The sequence below is a fragment of the Varanus komodoensis genome, unplaced genomic scaffold (genome assembly GCF_004798865.1).
Source record: "Varanus komodoensis strain SLA01 unplaced genomic scaffold, ASM479886v1 scaffold8, whole genome shotgun sequence".
NCBI classification, from domain to species: Eukaryota; Metazoa; Chordata; class Lepidosauria; order Squamata; family Varanidae; genus Varanus; species Varanus komodoensis.
In genome coordinates this window covers 24,092,213-24,117,520 of record NW_025336481.1, presented here as the reverse complement: position 1 = coordinate 24,117,520, position 25,308 = coordinate 24,092,213, and the positions used below count along the sequence as shown (strand labels likewise).

Here is a 25,308-nt window from a genome sequence, read left to right as displayed (position 1 = left end):
AGAGCTGCTAGATACAAAATTTAAGTAATAGCCTTTTTGGCCCTGGCAGGCTATATGTCTGCCCTGTCTTCAGCAGAGCTCTTACCCAAAGACTTTCTATATAAAATTCTTCGTAGTAAATTAGCACTATTTGCACTACTGAAACCTGAGAAAAGCAGTCACAGCCTCTGCCAGTGGCTCACACTTTTTTTCTATTTGTGTCACGTCTAGGATGGTTGAACTTCTCAGACCCACTCCCTGCACAGCCCCCAAAACGGTGGAAGTAAAGTGGTCACAAAGAGGCAGGAAGCGTCTCCAAGTGCTGCCTCTGGATTTATGAGGCCCCTTGGCCAAGCCCTTCTCGATACGCCTTCTCTCAATGAGGCTACTTTCTCACACCCGCTGTCAGCAGTTCATCCTCCTCTTTCTTAGCATTGTTACCGCTTGCTTGCCTGCCTGCCTGCCTGCCTGCCTGCCAACAAGAGAGGCAATGAAGACAGTGGCGTCGGCAACTGTGCCTTCTCACCACCGCAATCCTATGGACCAAACTGAAAGACAGGTGAGCAAACAGGCTGAAAGGCTGCGGAGGAAGAACAACTCCAAGGGGCCGATGGGCTGTGGGCGCTGCCCCCGGCTGCCCCGAAGAACGACATTTACCCTGTTTCCTTTCTCTTTTCCTCAGGAGGATTGGGCCCAATGTGCCACCCAGAGAACGTGCGAGAGACCGTAGGAGGACCGGCGCAGTTGCGCGCACCTCCTCATGGTTGCTGACCCTCCCTCTCTGGGAGGCGCGGTAGGAAGGCCTGGGGCGAGCATGGCCGCGCAGAGGAGCAACAGAAGTGCGCGAGCGCGCGAAGGCTGCAACCGCCCCTCGGAGCAAGTTCAGTCCCCCTCCTCAGCTCTTCGGTGCCTTTCTCTCCCTGGATCGTGCAACTAACAGGATTGGGCCCACTGCCGGAAGGAATGAACGGCCAGCGAACCCGCCTCTCAGCCTCGCGCACCACCCCCTCCGACCGCGCCACGGATCCGTCCAGCCCACTCCGGCTCGTGCTCCGCCCCGAGGCGGGCCTGGCGCCTGCGCGGTGAGCCGGGAAGGCTGGGAGTTTGCAGGCGGGTGGTGGAATGTGCGTTACAGTTAAATAGTGGAACGAGCGGCTGCGGGATCGGCGAGTGAGAGCGTTTCTCGGATGAGGGAGGCTGATTGACCGACCCAGGCGGGAGGGGCTGCGGCGGTGGCGGCAGCGGCTGGAAGGAGGCTTGGGCTGGGCTTCAGCGCGTCGCCGTGGGATTTACCGAGGCAGCGAAGCTGACACGAGCAGCGCCGCCGGCCGGGCAGACAGAGGGGCTCCATGGCGCGGCGTGGGATCCTGAGCGGCTGCGGCACCGACAGCTCCTCCGCCACGGCTGTTAGCGGCGCTTAGTTCTCGAGAGGCGCCTGCCGCCTGCTCCCTGACGGCCGCGAACGGGCTCCCTCGCCTCGGCGCCGATCGTCCGAGTGGGCCGGAGAAAGAGAGCGCGCGCGAGCGAGCCGGGGAGCCAGCGCGGGGCCTCCGTCTCCCTCCCACGCGGCGGGTGTGCGGCTTTGGACTAGGCGGCGGCATTTCTGCCTCTATGATGAAGTTCAAGCCCAACCAGACTCGGACCTACGACCGGGAGGGCTTCAAAAAGCGGGCGGCGTGTCTGTGCTTCCGCAGTGAGAGGGAGGACGAGGTGAGCGCGGCGCGGGCCGGGCCGGGCCGGGCCGAACTTCCGCGGCGATGAATGGGGAGAAGCGGGGGCCAGGGCATGGCTGCCCGCCCCGCCCCCGGTCAGGGGCTGGGCGTCTCGGCGCCCCGCTCCTCGCTGTGCCCCCCTCCCCCTCACCCATCCATTCGCCTGCCCCCTTTGTGTGCCGGGTTCCCCGAACGACCCGGGCTTGTCGCCCCCTGGCGAGCCTCGCCGCGTCCTCCGCTGAGCCGTCCTCGGCAGGGCTGGCGGGGAGCGGATGGCTGGCCGGGGATGAAATCCATCCTGTCGTTCCCCTCCCCCGCCCTTCCCAAGGTCGGCTCGCGTCGGAGGGCTGGAGGTTGCGCTGCTTCTGCGGGCCCCGGAGGGCAGGTGACCTCCGCGACTGGGTGCGACTGCAGCGCCCGGTTACTGGGGGAGGAAAGAGGAGAGGGCGTTGCAGAAGGGAGCCGAAAGTGTGCATGGCCTTAAAACGTGGTTTGCGCGAGCGGCTAAAACTAAAATGAAGTCCGTTTGTCGTACAGAAGCGGATCTACCTCGAACACTGCGCATCCTTAATAGTCTTGTCACTAGCCGGACAAATCTGGCTGTCTCCGAAAACGGCATGGTCTGAGTTCAACGACCTCTTTGGAGCCGGGAGATCAAGTTGCTTTTGTGACTGTCACCATTTTTACAAACAGCTTGCCCCCGCCACCCCCACCCCCGCCACCACCATTTGCCGAACAGACAGGTAGGCGGCACTCGTTGCTATTTATACAACGGCAATCTGCATAACTGGCTCTCAGAGAACGGGATCTCCTGCCGCTGTCCCATCTTGGCTGCTTTGCGATGTGGTCAGAACGAGGATAAATTTCTAATAGCCCAGTGGTGGTTTGTTGTTAAGTTACAATAGTTCAGGTAGCTTAAAGGTAGAGAAGTGATTTTATAACCTTGTTGCATATTCCACTGTTAAATGCCACACTGTTTCAGGAAAAAAATAAAATACTATGTAAAGCATAAATGTTGATTCATTCATGGCAAGTTCCTATCTGTAGAGATACTTACTGCTACTATTGTGTTTTTGTGTTAGTTCTTGGACTTCAAAGCAAAGTAGCAAAGGGTAAATAAATACCTTATTATAAAATGAAATACTATATCTATTGAAGACACAGATAGTGAACTGAAGCCATTAGGGTTTCTCCATTGCTTGTGGGACGTATCTGCCTGCTACTAAAGGTTCAGACCTAATGCCTTTTCTGAGTAACTGTATCAGTAGCTTATACTCACTGGTTAAGAATATGTGTCCATAAGGATATGTGAAATATAAATCTGGAAAAACTGGATGAAAACCTCTGGATTAGCATTTGAGACTCAATGGTCTTTATTCCTTAGTCTCAGTGAGTCTCTAAGTCACAGTTTTGTGCTATGTGTTAATGTAACTCTTCAGCTGTCACTTACTTCCACAAAGGAAATGTTGATAGTAGAGTTATACAAACCAGCTAGTAAACTACCCACTTTCTTAACCAGGTGCCATTCAGAAGTTTTGGAGCACAACGCTCACCATTGGTCATGCTGGGGCTCAGATATCTGGAGACTGGTTTACCATGTATATCTATCTGAGCAGACATCTGCAATATGATTTCTTAGTGGTTTGAACATAAGAAAAGAATGTGCTTTCCTTAGCTAATCTGACATTGAAATCATTTTGCCCACACTAAATGGCAAGGTATCTGAGCAGTGCTAGTTGCCATTTGGAGATGCTATAGAGTGGTAGGGAGAAATCAAGATACATCTGCCTCTATAACACAGCATCCCTGACTTAAACTTTGCCAACACTAATCGTATAACCAAGAGATAGTTCTGCCAAAACCAGATTTGGCTGTATCAGCTGTTGAAAAAAAAAAGTCTTGTGTTGTATGATGCAATTTTATACTGCTTCAGTACAGTTGGATCTTGCTTCTAGAAGTGTTGGACAAGAAGTTCCTACACCATACATACACTATAACTGGGCCATACAGCATGATTAAAACTTTCTTAACTAAATTGGGCTGTGACTGCCAGCATAAGCCTAACTGTTTCTCAAGAGATCTTGCCCTCTGTCTCTCTTTCAGCATTATGTAAACATGGTTGAATGGTTGTGGCAGCTACCATAATGTGCCTGTCAAACACTGCAAATTTGGCTTCTTTCTGGCTTCTGTATATAGCATCTTTATAAACAATTTCCATCCATTTAAAAGTGACATATAATCAGAAAATTCAGTTCTTGATGTGACCATTTGATAAGGAATCAATGTACATTTTTTCTTCGCATACTCCAGCCAATATCTACAGTATAGATTTGAAAACATTTAAAAACTTGATTTTAATTTACAATTTCATTTATACTAAATATTTTTTAAACTATGGTGAGGCTATTGGTGCCCTTCAGATGTTTTTGGACTACAATCCCAGAAGCTCCAACCAGGATGGCCAATGGTCAGGGTTTATAGATGGTCAGGAATACATACGGGGTACACCAGTTTGTTTACCAATGGCCTATATTTAGAAGATAAATGAGATTTAAACCTAGTTTAACCTTGAGACTTTTTAAAAATAATAGTATGCAAACTGAGGGAAGAAGGGGTGGAATCTGACTCCTGAAAAACTGCATTGCTGGTTAAAGCTTTATTTTATTTCTTGAAAGTTCTGGGCAATTAAGAGCTGTGCGTATTTTGCTAGAAGCAAGTCCATGTAAAGTTTGACTGCCTTATGAATAAGTGTGTATGGGATTGCAGTGTTAGCTTACTACTTGGCTTTAGTATATTATATTATATGGAGAAGAAATCTTGATCGCCTCTGAACAGAAATAATTGTGTCATGTAAAAGGCATGAGTGCTGTGAAGACAAAAATATTGTTTTATAGTTTTAGACCATACAAAGACTCTGTTACAAACTAATAAACCAATTTCAAAATGGGGAATATTGATTTCAGATAATTTAACTATTTAGAAGCAGTGCTGCTTACAAACAATAGTATTTGGTGATTTGAATTCTTCTACTTTTAGCTAGTCTATCTGTTTTACCTATTTATTGGAATCTAGTCTACCTGTTGGAATCTAGTCTACCTGTTTTACCTAGTCTACCTGTTTTACCTATTTATTGGAATAATAAATATTCTATGGTAGTGTCCATATACATTTCTAATTATATTCCATTAAACTTCATATTGATTTGTTTTTCACACTACCAACCTCATTGGATCACCCCAACTTTTGATGTTGTGAAAGAAGTTAAAAATAGTATGATAGTCCAACACACTCGAGTCACCTTTCTAGTATGTAGTTCTGATATTTCCATGGTTAAGCTTCTTACACAGTACTGAGGCTGTAGAGGGAGCTCTACCCATTCTAAAAATTAAGATACCCAGAATCTTTTAACTACTGCTGAAGGTTTGCTTAGTACACTTTCAAGGCATAAGATAGTAACTGTCCTGACTGTTTTGAAGCTGATCACTTTTGATGCTAACAACTTTGGGTGAGTTACTTTGCAGATCCATTTCTCAAGGTTCACAAAAATATGCGAACAGAGATTGTCATTCACTGTGAATTAATAATTTCCTGTCTTATTGTGGAGCCTTTGCAAAACTGATGGCAATGAAACAATGTGTCATGGTTTCAGAAATAGTAAAAACAGTTGCTTGTTTCTTAATATTTTGAAACAACTTCAGGAAGTGTTTTCTTCTTAAAAGGACAGTTCTTTCCCCCAAAGAAGCCAGATTTCAGAAAATCCTGTGAAGAATTTTAATTCAGCATTCATACACTCTTAGTTTCAGTTTCAGTGTGACTTTTATGTTACTGTAAAAATCATAAGAGTCAATTCAGGTTCTGTGGAAATAAGCTGTGTTACAAGGAACAAAGCTATCATTGTTGTCCTTTTAAAGTGCCTGCTATGTCTTAGATGTCTGTGTAACAGTTAATACCATATAAAGTGTTGTGTCAGTAGACTGTCAGTATAGACTACTTGTGACTTTCACTTAACATTTGCAGGGACAAGCCAAAATCTCATTGTTCCCAGTAATTAAAAGCAATCTGGCCTTTCTAACCTTTTGACAGGCTTCAAAAGTAAGTGATACTTGGATCTAAATGTTCTTTCAATGGAAATACATTTTTTGCAGTAAAATTTCTCTGTACTTTTGGAGAAGGTTCAAAAGTCAAAATTGCAGGGGTGTTGAACCTCTTCTAGCCTGAGGATATGGACAAGCTCTTTGGGGCTGCATTTCAGTGGTAAGAGGAGCTACAGGCAAAGAACTGGGCCAAAATCCCATCCTACTGTAGTTTAAAGCTCTTAATGCCACTATTAAACATTAACAACATTTCAGCCCTTTAGAATGAAAGGAGAATTGCACAAAACCTGGAAAATGATGAAGCAGTTACTTGGTGGTTGGAAAAGAGATGTATGGCCATGCAGAGAACCATAGTCAGGCGAGATTTGGACCATGCAGGTGCTGCCAGTGATGTGAGTTGGAAAATCATCCACCATTGGAAATATTTAATTTTCCAGTACTTAATTTTTTTTTCCGCTGAATATGTTCTGTTTCATAAGTTTATTAGTAAATATGAATACATGTCAGCTGCAAATACAATATGAAGCAAGCCTGCTAGTTTCAAAGTCATAATATTTTTTCAACTAATTATCCTGAGCACACATGCATATGTCATTGAAGTACATAAATGTCTCAATGAAATGGAACTAAGAAATAGTGACAATGAAACTTGAAGGCACTACAACAATCCTGTTGGAACAAACTTGAATTCCATTGAAATTGATGAGTGGTTGTTAGTATATAAAGAACAGTGTTTCTTTGGATTTCTAAAATATATTGTGTCAGCTGTTTTCATCACCTTTATTTTTTTTCCTTAATTTTAAACAATATAGCAAGTTCATGTTATTGTCTTTAAATTTTAAGAGTAAGCTAATTAAAAGTTGACCTAGTAGAACATTTAAATCACTAAGTATGCCTCAGATTTTTCAGGTCAAATATCTCTGATATAATGGCAGAAAAAATAACATGGTATATTTTTGCTTTGCTTACCAAATACAAGTAAACATACTAAATTAGAACTTTCTATCTGGAGGCCCTCTAGGTCTTCCCATCAGCTATAGACAGTATTGCTAATGGTAAAAGGAGCCAAAACATCTGGACAGCCACAAGTTGACCACACTGCACCTAGGGCATCAGAGCATTTTCTGATGCAAACTGAATATAAATTTTTCCAGTTCAAAACTTCCTGAAAAGCCCAAATCATTTGGCTTTGCAGTGCTGTTGTAGTCATACTTTGGCCAGGTCGTCTCAAATTATATTGTTTTATATTGTCTTTATATTGTTATTATTTATTTATCGTTGTGAGCCGCCCTGAGGCTTTGGCGAATGGGGCGGCATGGAAGCTTCCTAAATAAATAAATACTCCATATAATAACAGAACCAAAAAGTGCTCAGCATTTGTTAAATAGACCAAAGCCATATGATAAGAAAACAGACTTCAGTATGAATGATGCTGCCCTATGCTACTCAAATTAGAACATAGCTCTGTGGTTGCCTTTTGCAGGGTAGAGAGCTAGCCTCTTAGGACCCTTGATGGGTCTACATATCTGAGTTTAGAAGATGATTCTGTGGTGCATGCTAGGATTACGTAAAAGCACGGAGATAGTTGTAGCAATTATGTGTGGTACGAATATTGTTGCATAGCCATGTTTTTTGCATGACTATCAGGTTATAGCATGATGCTAAGCAATGTGAATGGCCATTATGTACTGTATTGACCTTAGGTGGAATATTCTGGCCATGGATACGTGGAACTAGAAAGAGTTCTAATAGCTTTTAGATTACAAATATGAAGTAGTTATTATTTACTGCAATCTGGTGGAAGACCTGGATGAATACCTAACTCATTGACTTTGGCCTAAGTGGATGCTATAAAGGCTGATAAATAATTACATATTGAACCAGGTGAAAAATGGTACTTGGGAGATGAAAATGAATTTTAAATATCAGATTTAATTTAATACATTCTGTTGTGAACCACTTTGGTGGCATTCTTGTGTTATTAGCAGTAGTGCATTTATATCATGTTTCCCCCACCCCAAGGACACTTCCACAATCCTCTTTCCCTGACACAGGCACACACTTGTATCCTCACTGAAACCCTGTGAGGTAGTTAGACTGTAAGTCATATGCGACATATGTTTTGAAACTGATATTTGATCATATAATATGAAGTTTGGTTTATTTAATGTCTTAACATAAATGACTTCTGGCATTGTAAACACCTAATTTTTTTCCACTAATGCTAGGGTCAGTCATTCAAAACAGTGCCATGTTTTGATATGTCATGTTTCTGAATCTTATGTAATGGTACAAAGCTGTGTATTTAAGCTCCAGGCAACCCAAACAATGACTCTTTCCTCCCTGTGCTAGTAACTAGACTATCAGATCACAGGCCTCAACAATGTAAATGCTGATTGAAACAATTTCACTAAGCTGAGTGTTTTGATAGAGAGAACAATCCTGCTCATAATTGTTGGTGGTCACTCAAATGACTATGGAAAGTACTAGTTCTTTCACTAAAAAAACCTCAGGTATCATTCAGTGTATGAGTACAGTATAAAACATTTGTTATTACCTGTCTTATAAAAATCCAGTTATCAAAGTTTAGAATTACAACAGGATACAAGACAAATAGTTTACAGACACTTTGTAAACTGAACTTGCTACTTGCCTGATAGATCAATTGCATAATAGAACACATTCTTTTTTCTGCATGCTCCAGAGAGTACCTCAGCCTTCTAGAGTGAATTTTGAGGGCTTGTTGCATGAATTGTCACCTCCTGATTCTGCTGAAAGAAATCATTCCCATCAGTGGAACTACATGATTGAATTTCACACAAGTTACATGCATCCCTGTTGCATTTCTGAAGCTGTTGATTATGCATCCCTGTTGCTCTTGATCATTGTAGTTGCTACCTGAGGAAGTGCAATGGCATAATCAAATGACTTAATATTGTCTGTCTCGGCCTTTAAACAAAATAATTGATAGATTATGAAGACATTTGAATGTGAACAATAAGTTACTTTGAATTGTAATTTCCAAAAGATATTGCAGGCAGTATTGTTTCAGTCTATGATTTTCTGGCTTTCTTGTGTTACGATATTACTAGAAAAGAAATGTCTTTTCATAACTCCTGGAGTTTCCCAGAAAAATGGAGACCAGTCATTGCTTAAGATAAGCCTAGCTGAAATAGTCCTGAAATTGAGGATGGAAATCAAAGACAAAATGCACTTGAAAACCAGTCACTGCCCCACTAGTTATGTGTAGTGGAAGTCTGGAAGCTGTAATGTACTGGGCTATTAAACAGAGTATATGGTGGTAATAGTGAATATATCAAATAGGTTGATATATGGGTTGTCATTACAGGTGAACCCTGCACTATGATTTAACTATAAGTTAATAACGTTGAACAACCCAGGAAAGGAACCCATGATTTGTAAACTCTGTGTTGCCTAAAGTTAACAGACATAGTGCAACCACAGTGCAAAGTTCAAACATAATGACAACCCATGGTTAATCCATTCTCTGGGATGTTGTTAAGGAATTCAAAATATATACCTTTCAAATATAAAAAGTAGAATCCTGCTTGTAGTTCTACTGTTCTTAAAGTACTGTTCTCCACTTAATATTTAATTGAGTAAATCAATGCAGTTTAAATACATAGAGTTATTCTAAAGATCACTTAAAACTGGAGTTTTTTCAAACAGATTGAACAAGGCCAGTATATAGAAGGTTAGGAAAGATAACAGTGTGAAGGAAGCTGTAAGAAAAAAGAAGGCTTCTTTTAGAAAAATCTTGTCCAAATGAGGAGAACAAAGGGGACCTCAAACTTAGTTTGCTTGCATTTCCTTTGCATAAGATGCCAGAAAAAAATGCTCATGACATCCAGGTGAACAATAAAGGATTATTGATATGAGAAACAGGAAGCCATCTAGGGAAACTACTAGACTACTGGATGATCATGCAGTTAAGGAGAACTAAAGAAGCATAAGGAGATTGCACAGAAGTTGAATTAGTTATTTTCATCTCTCTTCACTGCAGAAGATATAAAATAGAGACCTGTGCCTGAACTGATGTTTTTAGGAAAGGATTCTGTGGAACTAAATCAAACACAGGTGGCAGAAAATTGAAGTTCTCAACCTTTTGACAAATTGAACATTAGTAAAACACTTAGGCCAGATTATAGCCATCCTAGAGTACATAAAGAAGTCAAATATGAAATTAATGATCTTCTACCAAGAATATTTGGCTTTTTTTCATCTTTATACTGCCCAACTGGTGATTAACAAATGTTAAAAATAAAAAACCCCACTAACTTAAAAGAACAAAACCATAATAGCAATAGCTATTGTTCAGCATAGAAGCAGTACAGAATAAAGTGGAATATATACAAAGTTAAATAGGTAAACTGTTAAAATGCTAGGAAAATTAAAAGGACTTTACCTGGCACCAAAAATAATACAAAGTAGGCACTGGATGCACCTCTTGGGGAGCTCATTCCAAAACATGTTTTCACAACTGAAAAGGCCATCCTCCTGGTAGCCACCCACCTCACTTTCTTTGGAAGGGACTCCCAGAGAAGGACTTTAAAGATGACCTCGGGGTCCAGGTAGGTACATATTGGAGGAGCTGATACATCAGATAACCTGGCCCCCAAGCCATTTAGGGCTTTGAATATTAGCACTATCACTTAAATCAGGCCCATACTTCAGTCGGCAGCCAATGTAGCTGGAAGGGGATTGGGATAATATGTTCTTGTAAATCAGTTCCCATTAACAATCTTGGTGCCCTGCTTTGGATCAGTTGAAGGTCCCAGACTGTTTTCAAAGGCAGTTTCAGTGCAAGAATATGTAACAGGTCCCCAGTGGTCACTGTAATACTAATTTTTTAGAAGGAATCTGGGAAGATACAGGAAGTTACAAGTTGGTTAGTTTAATGTCTGTTACAGTTAAGGTGGTTGAAAACATTATGAAAAATAAAATTAGTAAGGGTTAGGATAACCCTTTATCTCAGCTTGCTTCCTAAGCCAGGGCCAAGCATTAAAAAGTCTGACAAGCATAAGAGAGCCAGATTCTGCTGAATCATCACAACCCAAATTGTGACAATGCTTTCCAAGTTATTCATAAATGACCTAGAATTAGGAGTGAGCAGTGAATATGCCAAGTTTGCTGATTACACAAAATGTTGGGTACTGGTTAAAACTTTTGTCCAGAACCTCCATAGCATGATGAAACAACTCATTATCAACTCAACAGTTTTCAGTTTGTATGTAATGACAACTCAAAATTAGAAGAACACAAGAGTTTATGTCCCATTAACAAACCATAGGTTTTATTCTTGGGCTGTTCATGATTAAGGCCGTATTAACTCAAAATTACAACCCAAGTTTCAACACGTGAATCAGGTCTCAAAAACAGATATTTATTATCAAGAATGGGCCTGGACCTTTGACAGAGAAGAGGATCTAGGTACATTTATATAAGTAATATTCTAAAATCTCTGGCAGAAATTTAAAGACTCTTTCAATATTCTGACTTAGGTTCTATTTCTACTGTTAGTTTCTTTTAAATTGGGGATCATTCACATTAGTAAATCACTAGGTACTTTGATTCTCCTCTGGACATGTGAAATGCTATTAATATGAATGATTTGCACTACATATTTCATACATAATCATTTATTTCACCAGGGATTGTTCAGATAGTCAAAGATAAGACATGCCTAAGAACTTATATTGTATACTGATGCTATAGCTTAATGGTAGTGTGTAGTCTTATTTATGCTTGTTTTCCTTAGTAAATCATTTCTCAATTTTTTCCAAAGGAGCAATATATACATATTAAGAAATAATACCATGCTTGCGATGAAAAGGAGTATCTTTCAAATTATTTACTAAAATACCTTTCAAGAACAAAGCAACCAACCAAAAGTTGTTAGAAAGGACATTGCATAAAAACTTAATTTGGTCTTATCAAACTGTCTTACATTAAGGTGACAGTGAATCACATAGGCATTTGGGACAACATACTTAAACCTTTGATGAATACTCCATAGCATGAAATCGAATACACATTTGTACATTCCTTGGAAGAAGAATGGGTGCAGAACTCTTATTGTTTACAACCTTCTCCAGTTAGTTTTTTAAACATAAATTATGTATCTTAATTATGTTTTAAATTCATGCAGTCATAAAAAAGTACCTTATTTTTCTTTTGCAGGTACTATTAGTAAGCAGCAGTCGGTACCCAGATCAGTGGATTGTTCCAGGTGGAGGAATGGAACCAGAAGAGGAACCAGGCGGTGCTGCTGTCAGAGAAGTCTATGAAGAGGTAATCAATTGCAAATTCTCAATTTGAACTAATGCATGGATCTTCTTCCTCTGCATTTTAACTGATAATTTACCAAAGAAAACTTGGTGAGAGCAAAAGCTACTCATTACATACTAAGGTATTTAAATGTCATACACAGCATGAACTAGGAGGAATCAGTTCTGGTTTTCTTTGAAGCTGTGATTTCAGACAGTAGCAGTAGTGTTGGGTGAGCTGTGTGCCAGAGTTGGTTGGCAGTCTCCAAGTTTATAATATATAGCAAGAACCCATCTGCTTCTGCTGCTCTGAAGTTTCTGAACAGGGCTGCCCAAACACACTTTGCTGCTTGAAGCAAAGGACAAGACTATGCCCTCACCCCTGCCATTACAGATATGAAAAGTGACCAGACTGGTGACTGTATCTTACTCCAGCACTAGTAACTAGATAGCATTCTTCACTGCATCTGAAGGCAGCAGATTAACTTAGAAGGGCCAGGCCAAACTACACCACATAACTCAATGTGCACAGGTGTATCTTCAAACACCTTGTTGTCTCCCCTCACCCAACCCTTGCCTGAGGTGATTGGTAGACTCACTGCTTACTGGTAGAATAAGCCCTCTTCATGAGCTGTTGACTGTAAACTCTCAGAACAGCTGAGCCTAAAACCATGCCGTTTGGTATAAAAGTATGAAACTTAACATGCTTCTGTGCTGATGCATGCTAAAACATACCTGCATATCAATACACAGTGACCTAGTAGAAGAGGGTGCAAGAGACTAACAAATGTGCTATTCTGCTATCTAGTCTACAAGATAGGGCAAATTCTTATATAATAATAGATGATGTTTAAATTATTTTTAATGAGATCTATAGCCCTAGAAGATAAGATGATAAACCTGCAACAGTCACATGGTTTCACATGTGTAAATCACAACACAAATATCTTAGCAAGAGCTGGTGCTATTATGCAGCAAAGTGAAGCAACCAGCAGGAACAAATGCAAGGCCGATAGTGCTTTGTGTGATCACCCTTACCTCTAGTATGAGATGTAAAAGAATCAGACCAAGGGTGCCTCTAATCCAGCATTCTTTTCACATAGTAGCCATCCAGCTGCTAAAAGGAAACCCAAAGAAGGATATGTATGCAGCATCACGCTACTGTCCATGTTCCCCAACACTTGGTATGATGATGGTAGAGGTAGTATATAGACATCAGGCCTGGTAGCTATTGATAGCCTTGTCTTCTATGACGTTCTCTAGTCTCCTATGAACACTGTCCAGAGTTGGTGGTAATCACTACATCTTGTGGAAGAGAATCCCACAGTTTAACCATATGCTGTGTGATGACTTACTCCCTTTGTTCTGTCCAGATTTTCTCACCAGTCAGCTCCATGTCTAGCCTGCATTTTACTATTATATGTGATAGAGAAAAATGCCTCCCTATCTAGTCTGTTCTCAGCTATGTGTTATTGCATGCTGCTGTAATGTCCCCTCACATGTGCTCAAACTAGGTCATAAAGTTAGGAGATCATGAAACCTTTATCAGAAGTGCATGGGATGTAGCACTCCAGTCTACAATTTAACATACTACACTGAAACAAGAATTGGATGTTGTAGAGGATGAAAACAAATTTTACAATCTTTTTTCCTTGCAGGCTGGGGTGAAAGGAAAATTAGGCAGATTGCTGGGCATATTTGAGGTGAGCTTTCTTGTTTGCTTTTAAAGTTCTTGAATATGGCTTATACTTCTGCAAATATGGGGAAATGAGGATGAGTAAGCTAGATAACAGACACTTGAATTAAAGAGTAGAAATTTAATGTCCTTTTGCATTTATAACAAATAACTAGGCGTTATTTTGGAATAAAAAAATACCATATCTACCCACAAACAGATTATCGCTAGAAGAGAAGTGGAGGGAAAGACAACTTAATTTGACAGGAGCCCATTCTTGCTGGTTCACAAAAGTGACTGCTTTATTAAAACTTACACAGAGATCCTAACTAAATCAATACAGTTCAAAGTATGTTTTATTGAAAGCACTGAGGACTTGCAAATAAATGTGCTTAGAACTGAGCTATACAATCAGTTGGAATGTTACATTGAAACCCATAGTCTATGGTTTCTAATGAAATAAATGCTCTTGGACAAAGTATAACCCTCCTTGTAACATCAGAGTTCTTTTGTCAAGCAGAAGGCAAAAGTAATATCTGCCTCTAATCTTGGCAAACACATTAGAAGTATTTCTGTAGTGCTATAACTTGTTTTTCCCTCTAATTCCTGTTTTTTTTAATATTGACTGATAATGTGATCTGCATTTCTCTTCAGTTTTGAGAAGAATTTGTTGTAATTTATAAGTATCAAGTAAAGTAAATCTCTAATGTTGCAAACATGAATTAAAATTTTTGTGTTCTCTTTTCTTCATACTGAAGCAGAATCAAGACCGGAAGCATAGAACTTATGTATATGTTCTTACAGTGACTGAAATCCTGGAAGACTGGGAGGATTCTGTTAATATAGGCAAGCCTTTTTCTGCTCTGCATTTGCTAACTCTGTAATGCAATATCAGAACAGTGCTATTTTTAGAAAACAGATATCTGACTTGTAGTACCCTATTCAGGTTATAGCTGAAGTTTTAAAAGTTCAAGGCAAAATAAAGAGCGGCTAAGATCAGGTTATTTTAACCTTAATGTCATTGTACACCCATGTGTACAAGTAGACATTTCCAGTCTAATGATGTATGACATATTCTGAAATCATTTTAAATTGTAAAAGTTTTGAAAGTAATATTAGGAATGCCACATGTCTTAATGCACTGGAACAGGGCAGCAGGAAAGAAGAGGAATAAGCAGTAGGCGAGAACAAGAAACTTGTTCATTGACAAGAGAGCAGGTGGATAAACTAACTTGCATATTCATTTGTACATAATATAATTAGACACTAGCCTGTTAGTCTTTCACACTGACCCTTTCAGTCACCTGTGATAAATTAATTTAATTTAAACATTTCTATGCTGTCCTTTGCAACAAGCCTTTGAAGCCTTTATTTATCATTATGTTTGGGATTGTTATTCAACACCAAACAGCATAAGAGCAATTTCGAAAGTTCATGAACAGAGTTGAGAGATCTTTTCAGGGTGCAGTTAATACCCTTGTTTTCCACAGTGCTATTTGCCACTACTAAGAGCAGAAACAAGTTCTTAAAGAAGGATGAGGATTTCCTGGACCACAGTTGATCTCCTTGGCATCTTTAGGTAGCAAAAATTAGGGAGTGGGTTTATTAGTGGATAGTAAGAATTAGCGGGAGTGGCATTCAGGAGTTGGTAGAAATTCTACTTAAATTAACACAGTGAAGAGTCATGGTTTTTATTCTTTGAAACATTTGCTGTTTTCTCATTATAGGAAGGAAGAGAGAATGGTTTAAAGTTGAGGATGCAATCAAGGTCCTTCAGTGTCACAAGCCTGTACATGCAGAGTACTTGGAAAAATTGAAACTGGGCTGTTCACCAACCAATGGAAATTCTGTAGTGTCTTCCCATCCTGATAACAACTCTCTATATGTTTCTTCTGCACAGACTTCTGGGTTGCCCTCTACTGTAAGATAAACTCTGAATTACTTCTTAGTTCACCATCACAAGGGGAGATGTGCTAGTGGTCATGTGCTATGTGTATAGTCATTGAAATCCTGTGTGTGTGAACAGTTTATGTTCTGATGTACACCCTTTTTTAAAGTAAAGTGTACTATTTCAGCAAACCAAAGCCATACAGGGATTTTTAAAAGATGCCTTAAATGGCCCTCTTGGTGGGGTTTTTAAAGCATAGATAACATAAGTACCTAATTAAAAAGTGAATTTTTAACTTGGCATTTGAATTTGGCTTAATTTTCTTTCTGAAACTAACTAAAAATCAGAAATTGTTTGGGGAGCTTAGCTTTAGAATTGTCATTCATATTTCCTTACTTCAGTTTAAAACTAGCTGGAGGAGTAAAAAGGCAGTGGAAACAAATAAAAAGTGCCTTCTGTGTCCCACTTCCTCCTTCACAATAATTCACATGAATAATCTAACCAGAGCAGTGCCAACTTGACTGCTGTTGTCAATCCTTCAAACTGTTCTTACTTGGATATTTAGCCAGACAAACATATTAAAAATGCAAAAATGCCAAATCCTTAGCCTTCTTATCCCTGTTTTGTCAAAGACAGCACTGGGTTTCTTTGCTCTTTTATCAGGTATTAATTTCCTATTAGAGACCTTCTCACCTTTTCCAGTCCATTTCTATAACAAATGAATCAAATCATTATTGGATATATAACTGTCCTGAATTTTAAGGAAAGAGCAGGCTACATATTTCCCCTAATTTGTGCTGCCAAAACATGGGAATAGAGATTTTCTAAACTGTACATGTTGTAATTTCAGAAACCTCTGAAAAGTATTTACACTGAACGTACCTTCCTCCCTAAAGTCAGAACTGTGGCTGAGGTTAAAAAAAAAAAAAACCTACCTCTGTTGTGAAAGTTGTATTTTCTCATTCTTTCTTTGTAACATAAACCCAATGTAAATAATCCAACAGGTGTATAGTGTAAAATGGAAAGTAAATGTAAATACTGTTGCTTATACAACTAGGTTACCACCTATGACTTTAGTGTCTTAATAGCTGCATAACAGAAAAACATCAATAACTGAATCTTTTCCAATCACTGTATCTTCATCTAAACAATTTCTGCCTATCCCAAAGCTGTTCAAGGTAGAGGAATGCTATCTGAGAAAAATGTGGCAACCCTACATACTAATTTCAGCACATTGTGTAAAAAAAGCTGCTATTAAATAATCCACTGTTACAATTTTTAAGGAAAATATTGGTGCCATAAGCTTTCCCTCCAGAAACATGTGGGAATAACATTGTGCCATATAAATGCATTTAAACAAGGGACATTTGTAAGTTTTGAATGTAAGTGTTGCTTTAGGAGCCATAAGTACTACTAATAGGAGATAGACTTGAACATCTGCCACAGGTTAGAACCTCTAGGTGATAGTAGCCTAGATAGTTGAATGGAGCAGTAGGTCATGATCCAGTTTTGTGTTTGAAGAGATTTATCTTCCATATTCAGGTTCAGATGAAACTGAAGAATGCTAACAGTACAGATTGATGGCAGACCCATTAATGTGAAACCATATAATAATCAGATTGGGGAAATGGCTGGTTCCTAAAAAGTATGCATTTTGTCTGAATTCTGAGTTGGCACTTTAGCCCCACAGTCCCATGTATTATTCAGATATTCACCGACCATATGGTGGTAACATAAGAAATATCTTGATTGTCATAGTGATGAACGTAAGAGCAAACTGAATTTATGGTTCCTGCAATTGCTTTCATCTCAAGTTTTGCTTTTGGAATATAAAACCAAGCCACGTTGATAGAAGCTACATATTGGTAATGCATGATTACTTTGGTTTCTAACATGATGTACTATGTAAAAATGTACAGTTGCCAATGCTAACCAAATCAAAGGTGATGGCCTATAAATACTCCAGGCTGCTGTGCCACATAGGTTTAAGTATATAGGTGTATAGATATATTCAGCCTATGCAACTTAAGATAAAGTCCTTTACTCATACTGATGTCTGAAGTCTGTCCTGCAACATGATACACTGGAACAACAAAGGTCCATTGTGCTATTAGGTACCATTTCTGCATTTCATTAATAAACATAAGAACCCGAAGAAGTGAACACTGCCTAATCTCATAGTTTGGAAAAATAGGCTAAGCAACAAGACGTGTCAAATAAAACAAACACCTCTTTTGCCAGGTTTAATTCTCAGAGTTGCATAATTCCAGTTAAAGGTTCAGGTTTTCTAATGACATGGACATATACTGAAGTGTTCTTGTGGATCTTGGATCTAGAACCAAGTTCCCTCTAAGTGACCTTTGAATCTGTAGCTGGCATTACAAGCCATAGAGATAAAAGTTGACTTGGACCAGATTCTGTAGGAAGTCTATGACTTGGACTAAGAAAGATATGCTTTGCAAGGTCAGAAGATCATTACGAGAAAAGCATAGATGAGTCTTGACTGAATGCAGTGGAAGCTTGATACAGTGAACAAGAGTATTCATATAGGTTACAAAAGCTATTAAAAATGAACATTTCATCCTTGAATGCTTATTGTAAACCAGGGCTATTGTCAAAATGTTGGAAACAATTGCTGAACATGCTTCTAAGAAGTTAAAAATTGAAGGAAGCTACAATTTAAGTTGTAAACATTTTGAACTGTGTGCATGGCTTTCTTTTAAAGACTGGTGTAAGAATTTTGACTTTTTATATCTGAAATGAACCTCCAAAATAAAAAAAAAAATAAAACCTAATTTATAAAGATTGTAGATCCTTTATGTAGCAGTTAAGCTCATGAATAGAGGTGTTGAGAGAAGTACTTTTGCTTGTTCTCCTTATGCCCATAGTTATGCTTCCATGACCATGCTTAAGTTAAGTATTTAAGTTTCCTTAAGTTAAGCTGGCAGGATAGTCCTACTTCAGATGCATGGTACATTGTAATAGCAAGGTGCCAAGAATCTTGGATGGAAAATGAAGTTGTATTATTTTATAGTATGACAGTGGCATTAATCCCATTTCTCGCTGGAGGTCCCAAGCTTAATTTCTGCCCCCTCCAGTCAGAAAATAAGTTAACAGCTGCTGGGAAAAATACAAATGCCACAGAGCTTGCTGCCAGCTGGTCAACAGTTCTGAGCTGGATGGTCCCATACTCTGATCAGCTGTGATGCAGTTTCCCTTTCCAGGTTATATGCAATACTATATTTGATACCTGGATTTAATTGCAAGAATATAGAACTGGATGAGGAAGTCCGTTCACAACTGTCTACACAATTCTTTCATAAATTCAAAGCTTTCCAGGCAATAGCAACTGAATGGGGAGGTTTAACTGGAGGTGTAACTGTGGCTTCAGTGGTAGGAATGGTGTAGCCTAGGGTGACTGGTACTATTTAAAGAGTTCTGTACAGTAGGAAAAAAATATCCAATCCCCTACCACAGTTGCATTACTTAGGAGAAACTGCATCTATTCAGTGTGGTCCATGCTGTTTTCTTAATAACGTCGTCTGGCAATGGAAAGAGAGACTGTGAAAGGGTGAAACTTCAGCTTGTCTGCCCTATACATATCTTGAAGATAAATTTGCAGAAGTGAGTTATGAGTACTTATATCCAAGATTTGTTTGCTGATCATTTATTTCTGACCCCCAAATTACTAGTCAAGGTTAGCAGAGTATAGGGAAATGGACCAGAAGAATAATTGTAGAGGTTCTGGTACTGTTCCATAGTGGTAATTTTTAGGAATTAAAACCTATTTTTACAGAGGAAGAACTGTAAACATAGAACTACTTTGGTAAAATGCTTGTTTTCACCACAAGTACAGTTGGAGCTACTGACTTAGTAACAAATGCTGGTTTTGGCTATGTACCTGATTTCCCTATGATGAACAATCCAGGCATGCCCTTGTCGTATAAACATATGACATAGGTTATTCATATGAAACCTTGTCCATAGGTTGTTTATATGAAGTCTAAAGGAAACCGGAACTCTGGGTTGGTGAGGGATGAGCAACTCGGAATTTGAACCCAGTTTGTTTTTCCAATGACTCATGAGTTCAGATGGCACTAGCTCCCACTGCATTTTCAACAAACCATGAATCATTAACAATTCTGTCTTTATTTTTCTGTTCTATTATATAGGCCAGGAATTCAGGAAAGTCATAAAGAATGCCGTTGTGTACCCTTCATCTTCAGCAGTACTGGTTTTCTTAAGTACTGGTTTTCTGTATTTGTTCAATACAGATAGAAGCAAAGGTCCATTTTACTTTTCTGTAATGGATCTAAGAATTTTCCAATGGAACAGAATGTGTGTTAAGGATCTGATTTGCGAGAATAAAACTGACCTTCAACACAGGACATACTAAAAGAATCACTCATGTGCAAATATGCTTAATCATGAGAATTGTAAAGAATACTGTAGTTAAGAGCATGATCAAAATCTGAAGATTTTTAGGTAGAAGAATACAGCAGTTACCTGGAATACAAAATAGAAGTCAAAATATTAATACATTCAAGATTTCCTTGAATCGGAAGGGTATCTACTTAATTTAGCCTTTATGTGGCATCGACACCAAGATTTTAGTCCATATATTCCAAGGACTAGAACATTCTCCTGCAGTGTTGCCTTTGAAACTATGATCACTAGGCTTCCAACATACACCAGTTAAGAGGGATCTCCACAGCACCTAAAATAATTGCACTAGTTTCTGCTCTCTGGGGATTACTGCAAATACTCATACCTCTTGCACACAACCTGAATAACTGAAGGATTGCATTTCCAACATGAAACTGTTGATACCTTTAATGTAAGTTATCTCTGAAGGCACTTCTCTAGGTCCCACTATCATTTGAAGTGAGGCAGGTATGATTAGGAAGAGGTCCTCAGTTGTAGATCTCTGCTTAGAAATGCTTGTTAAGCACCTACTCGATCTTGAAGTTATTTTCCTAGAATCTCTGGTGGAAACTGGTTTTTACTATTGTTTGTTGCTTATTTTGCAAGCTGTTCTGAGTTTTTTACACTAAAGAAAGGGCTCTCTATAGACTTGGGTCCAAATGTGTCTTCCACAAATGAAAACACAATTATGATTGTGCAAGTCAACCCCCCAGATTGTTCTGATTTTCTTTTATAATGACTGATGTTGTAGTAAGGGGACTTTTACCTGAGAAGTTAATTTATGTACCATGTTTCAGCAAAGTGGAAAATTGTTGCTTCTACAGTTGGGAAATCATGTCAAACATTAAGAACTGAAGTATTATGAGTTAGACTATGATATTAACTTACCCACATCCATACCCAATACCATAACATTACAGTAGTATATGGACCAGTAAACTAGTTCTAACAGAGATAGACAAAAGACAAAGATTGAGGAAATTATCATTTTCCAAATAAGGCGTCAAATAAGCATAGAACAAATGCGACCCTCTAGATGTTGGACTGCAACACCAGTCCAGCAACTTCTGCAATGTCACATATATCTCTGGTATATAAAGATGCACTATGGAAATGGAAAATCAGGTTAGAAAGGCTATGCTACCAAAGATGCTCAAGTGCTGATGATTGTGTGCTACAGGAATGGAAATAGGTGTATAGGGAAGATAAAAAGAATGGCTTATGTTCTACTGATAGTTATCTGGCTTTAGAAGGGACACTTAAAAGACTTGACTTCCTGATTGGTATAACCAGTTGGATAAATGTGGACACAGGCTACCATCAGCTCTTAGTTATGGATTTAAAAATTGAGCAAAAGCCTCAAGTTGTTTAATTAATCTTGAGCACTACTTTAATTATCAAGAGACAGTCTTCTGACAGCAGATTCAAATAGATCCTTGATCTTCTAGTTTTTATGTCAATGAAGAGGAAACCCAACAGAAGTTTAACTGTTAAGGACCTTAGAGCAACCGTGCATTAGTTTAACAATAGAGTCCATATGCAAAGCCTGGGAAGCAGGACTTCTTAACATTCCCAGTGAAAATTAGCATGGTTATAATCCACGCAGGACCTCTGGTAGCAGCTTTTCATGTTCTATGTTCCCCACTTAGCCACTGCCTTTGGACTCAAAACTGACAATTCACACATAGGTTGCAGTTTTCTGCAAGACACCAAAAATGGGAGTACAGAGTTGACAGGCTGTGCTGTGCTGTATGTAGGAAATAGCTTTGAACTCCACAGGTGTATACCAGCGTGTTAAAACTTTTTCCTGTGGCTATACCATGTCAACATCTAAGTAAACAAGACAGTAGGAATAATGGGGAATATAGGATAGGCAATACCAGGGCAGAGAATTATGTTAGGCAAAGAACATGAGAAATGATCTTAGAAACCAACTGGACCAGAGCAATCTTAGAACTCAGGCCACTAGTATGAAGCTTGCCCAATCCTCGACCCCCCCCCCCCACCATTGCCACAAATCCAGAGCAATTTTATAAGGGTGTGAAGAACTTGGTCATTCAAAGCTAGATTCAGAATAAAGCACAGATGGGCTTTGGGATATGAAAAAAGGCTACATAAATAATTTCAATCCAGCAAGCTATACATTGCAGTAGTCAAAGCAAAAGTTAGCATAACAGTTGTCCTGGTATATCTATTCTCCTGTTTAGGAGTAGTAACTCTTCAGTATTGGACCTTATTGGACCTTCAGAACAAGCACCAGAAGACCCAAGACTTCTATTCTCCTTGGGGGTATACCATTCCTGAAAGATCAGGCTCAAAGCTCAGAGGCTCCTTGTTGGTCTAATCTTTGTAGCTAGAAGGCCAGATAGCTTTTGTAGCACAGAGTTACAATATGTTAATCCTAGGAAAATAGTTCAGCAACTTAATACAAATTTGACACCAGGCTGTATGATGTTCAAAATATTTGACTTTTAAAGACCTTTTACAGCTTGAGGATTTCTCCTTCCCCATATACCTGCCTGAACCTTAAGATCTTTGTTGGAGACCCTTCTTTGTGTGCCCTTGCAAAGCAAAGTACAGCAGGTGGCCATAGAAAAAAAGGTCTTTTCAGTGGTAGCGCAGTACTTACGCAAAACCCTACCAAGAAACCATCAACTGGCACCTTCATGGATGGCTTTGCTTCCAGATGAAGACCTCTTTATCAGCTGCCTTTACTCCTATTGCTGAAATTAAACTTTTATCTACAATAGTGATTGTATTTTTACTTGTATTTAATCTTTTTACTATTTTATTATATTTTACTGTCAACCATCCTGAGATCTTTGTAAGAAGGTGAGATATAAATATCCTCACTAAAGGGCACACTGTTATGCATTTTTAGATGAGAAAAGTCCTACAACTCCCAGAATTCCCAGACAGTTATGTTTGCTAGAGATTGCTGGATGTTGTAGAAATTTCTGTCCATACAAGCATAAAATTGTGCCCTGAGAAAACAAATCAAGCTACTAAACTCCTATATCAATCAACTATGTACTTGGTGAAAAATACAAGACTTCTTTCCATGTACACAGCTATAATTGAGAAGGGGACACATTATATCCTTTTATGTTATTTTCACAAATATGTTTAATGATTACTGTAAAAATACCAGCCTCACTTTTAAAAAAAGTGCTCCTTAAAATGAGAAGCTCACTGTATAATGAATAATCACTCTTCCTTTTATTCAATGTCATAACATTACAGTCAGAAGATGTTAAACAGAACCTATCAGGCATTTTAAAATAACCCTGAAAATGGTAGGAATGTACATTAATAAGCTCAGATATACATGAATCTGTGATTCAACTAGCCCAGATGTTTTACAGTAGCCATAACGTGCTGGAAATAAGCTTCCCTTAAAAGCATACAATCCACATTTTAGGCCATTATTACATTTGATATGCAATATGTTTAGTTTTGTCAGTTAACAGTTTATCCATGCAAAGCACAGATGTGTGTCTGTCATTTAGGTTTTCCTCCTTTCAAGGATATTACTATGAACACAAGATCTACTGTTTACTAATTAAAGAAAAGTAATTACTGATAACATTAATTTAAGCATAGGCTTCATAAATCAGTACATATGAGAAATGTTCAAGCCTGTTAATTATTAGCACCAAGATTAATATGGAACTGTACTGTAATTCACTAAAGGAATCTAATCTTTCTTCCTAATATTAACTAAAGCAAATATATTTTCATATTGTAAGAAGACCTAATTGTAGAAGCTGGAATAATTAAACTCTGCTTATCAGTACAGGGGAACAATTCAACCAGGGTGAGTTGTACAAAGGCTACAATAACCTATTTATTGTTGAGTAGTTGTATTAGAGCTCAGCATACTTCATGGGAACACTCCAGAATGACTGGACTGAGGGTCAGAGTTGAAGCATGTTGAGTTTTGCAAACTGAATTTGCTAAAAGGGGAAAAACAGTATAGTTTTACATCAAATGCTAAAGTATTGATTCCATTAAATACACATGTAAGATTCAAGTACCTGGGTACCTTATCCCCTTAAAAACATTCCATGTTTACACTTTGTTAGGATTGACGTTTGGATACAAAATTGAGAATTCAGAACATAAATTTTAAAGTCACATTATTCATCATTTTCAGCATGTAGAACTATAGTGAGTTTTCCATCTTAACTATTGTCCCTGTGGAATGCCCAAATTACAAATTTTAGAAAACATTTAAGTAATTTTGCACAAGAGTTCTTTAAGTATGCATGAGTAACAGACAGCATACATACTTATTAAGCAGCTTTTGAATTGAACTTTCAAAGATTATTTTAAACACAGTGAGTTACAAATGCTGTGCACAGTTCCATGGACAGCTGATCAGAAGAAAAACAATTCTTAAAAGGTTTCAGTTTGCACCCACAGCATTTGTGCTGCTGCCTCCAAAATTTAAGTTCTTGATTCAGTTATCCATACACATTTATAGCCATTTTCTACATGCCAGGAGGAAAAAAGAGGTCACATACAAAGTTAACAACTTAAGTCTTACTTCAACAGGAGATACATAAGCTCGTGTTCAAAGCTACAATCCTGTGTACACTCGTGGAAAAGGTTTACTGAACTCAGTGACCTGGTTCACATGTAACTCTGTAAGTACAGATTGTGTGTACTTGTTATGTGCAAATAATGAACTATACTTCCATTAATGGTGCTAGCCATGAACCCAGAGTTCATATTCCATCAACATCACTTGTCCTCATGGGTTCTTTGTAACCACCACCCAAGATTCAACAACCACCAAAACTCAGGATCATTGTGAACCAGGCCAGAGGTATTATCTGCAAGCATGCTCAGAATCATGCTGTAACTCTTCAACTAATTCAGTACTTAATTTTGACTAGATTATGGCGGTAGGTTTGAATACTAAGAATTCTAACAGTACAGCTGTCACATGTACTATATACTTAAACATGCTGCTGTATTCTTGCTTTCTTTACAACAGCTTTACAGATTTTTTCAAGGAATACAATTCAGTGGTTTAATCCCAGAATGTAAGTTACAAAAAACTCAAAATTATATTGTCAGAGATCTTTTTTTAAAAAAAGAAGGCATAACCCCAGAGCATAAGAATTTTGAAGGCCAGAAAAGAGTTAGTGTGCAAGTGTTGAAATATATACTACAAAGCCATCCACTATGCAATTATTTTTAAGAAGTCTGTAAACCCAAATAGATTTACCAGAAAGTAAGT

The 25,308-nt window shown here is 38.9% G+C and overlaps 1 protein-coding gene and 1 long non-coding RNA gene across 3 annotated transcripts in view; one reads left to right on the top strand and one right to left on the bottom strand.

The window, feature by feature from the left end:
• LOC123036493 overlaps positions 1-945 on the bottom strand; it is a 5,717-nt gene extending 4,772 nt beyond the window's left edge. The window contains exon 1 of the long non-coding RNA XR_006417149.1: positions 637-945. This is a non-coding gene — a long non-coding RNA (uncharacterized LOC123036493). The remainder of the gene's footprint in view (positions 1-636) is intronic.
• A 147-nt stretch (positions 946-1,092) lies between these two features.
• On the top strand, positions 1,093-23,244 carry NUDT4 (nudix hydrolase 4). 2 transcript variants are annotated; one of them, XM_044454780.1, is made up of 5 exons: positions 1,093-1,689; positions 11,987-12,097; positions 13,731-13,775; positions 14,506-14,593; positions 15,475-23,244. In XM_044454780.1, the coding sequence occupies exons 1-5, from the start codon at positions 1,591-1,593 to the stop codon at positions 15,675-15,677; spliced, it is 546 nt and encodes a 181-aa protein (XP_044310715.1). In that variant the 5' UTR covers positions 1,093-1,590; the 3' UTR covers positions 15,678-23,244. The 2 variants fall into 2 exon arrangements, with proteins under 2 accessions (XP_044310715.1, XP_044310716.1); XM_044454781.1 differs by having other exon boundaries at positions 1,096-1,689; positions 14,509-14,593.
• Positions 23,245-25,308: the final 2,064 nt, after the last annotated feature.

Coding starts and splice junctions, on each gene's coding strand:
- NUDT4 (XM_044454780.1), top strand. CDS start 1,591: ATGATGAAGTTCAAGCCCAACCAGACTCGGACCTACGACCGGGAGGGC. Junction 13,776..14,505: donor GATTGCTGGGCATATTTGAG/GTGAGCTTTCTT, acceptor TTCATACTGAAG/CAGAATCAAGACCGGAAGCA. Junction 14,594..15,474: donor GGAGGATTCTGTTAATATAG/GCAAGCCTTTTT, acceptor TTCTCATTATAG/GAAGGAAGAGAGAATGGTTT.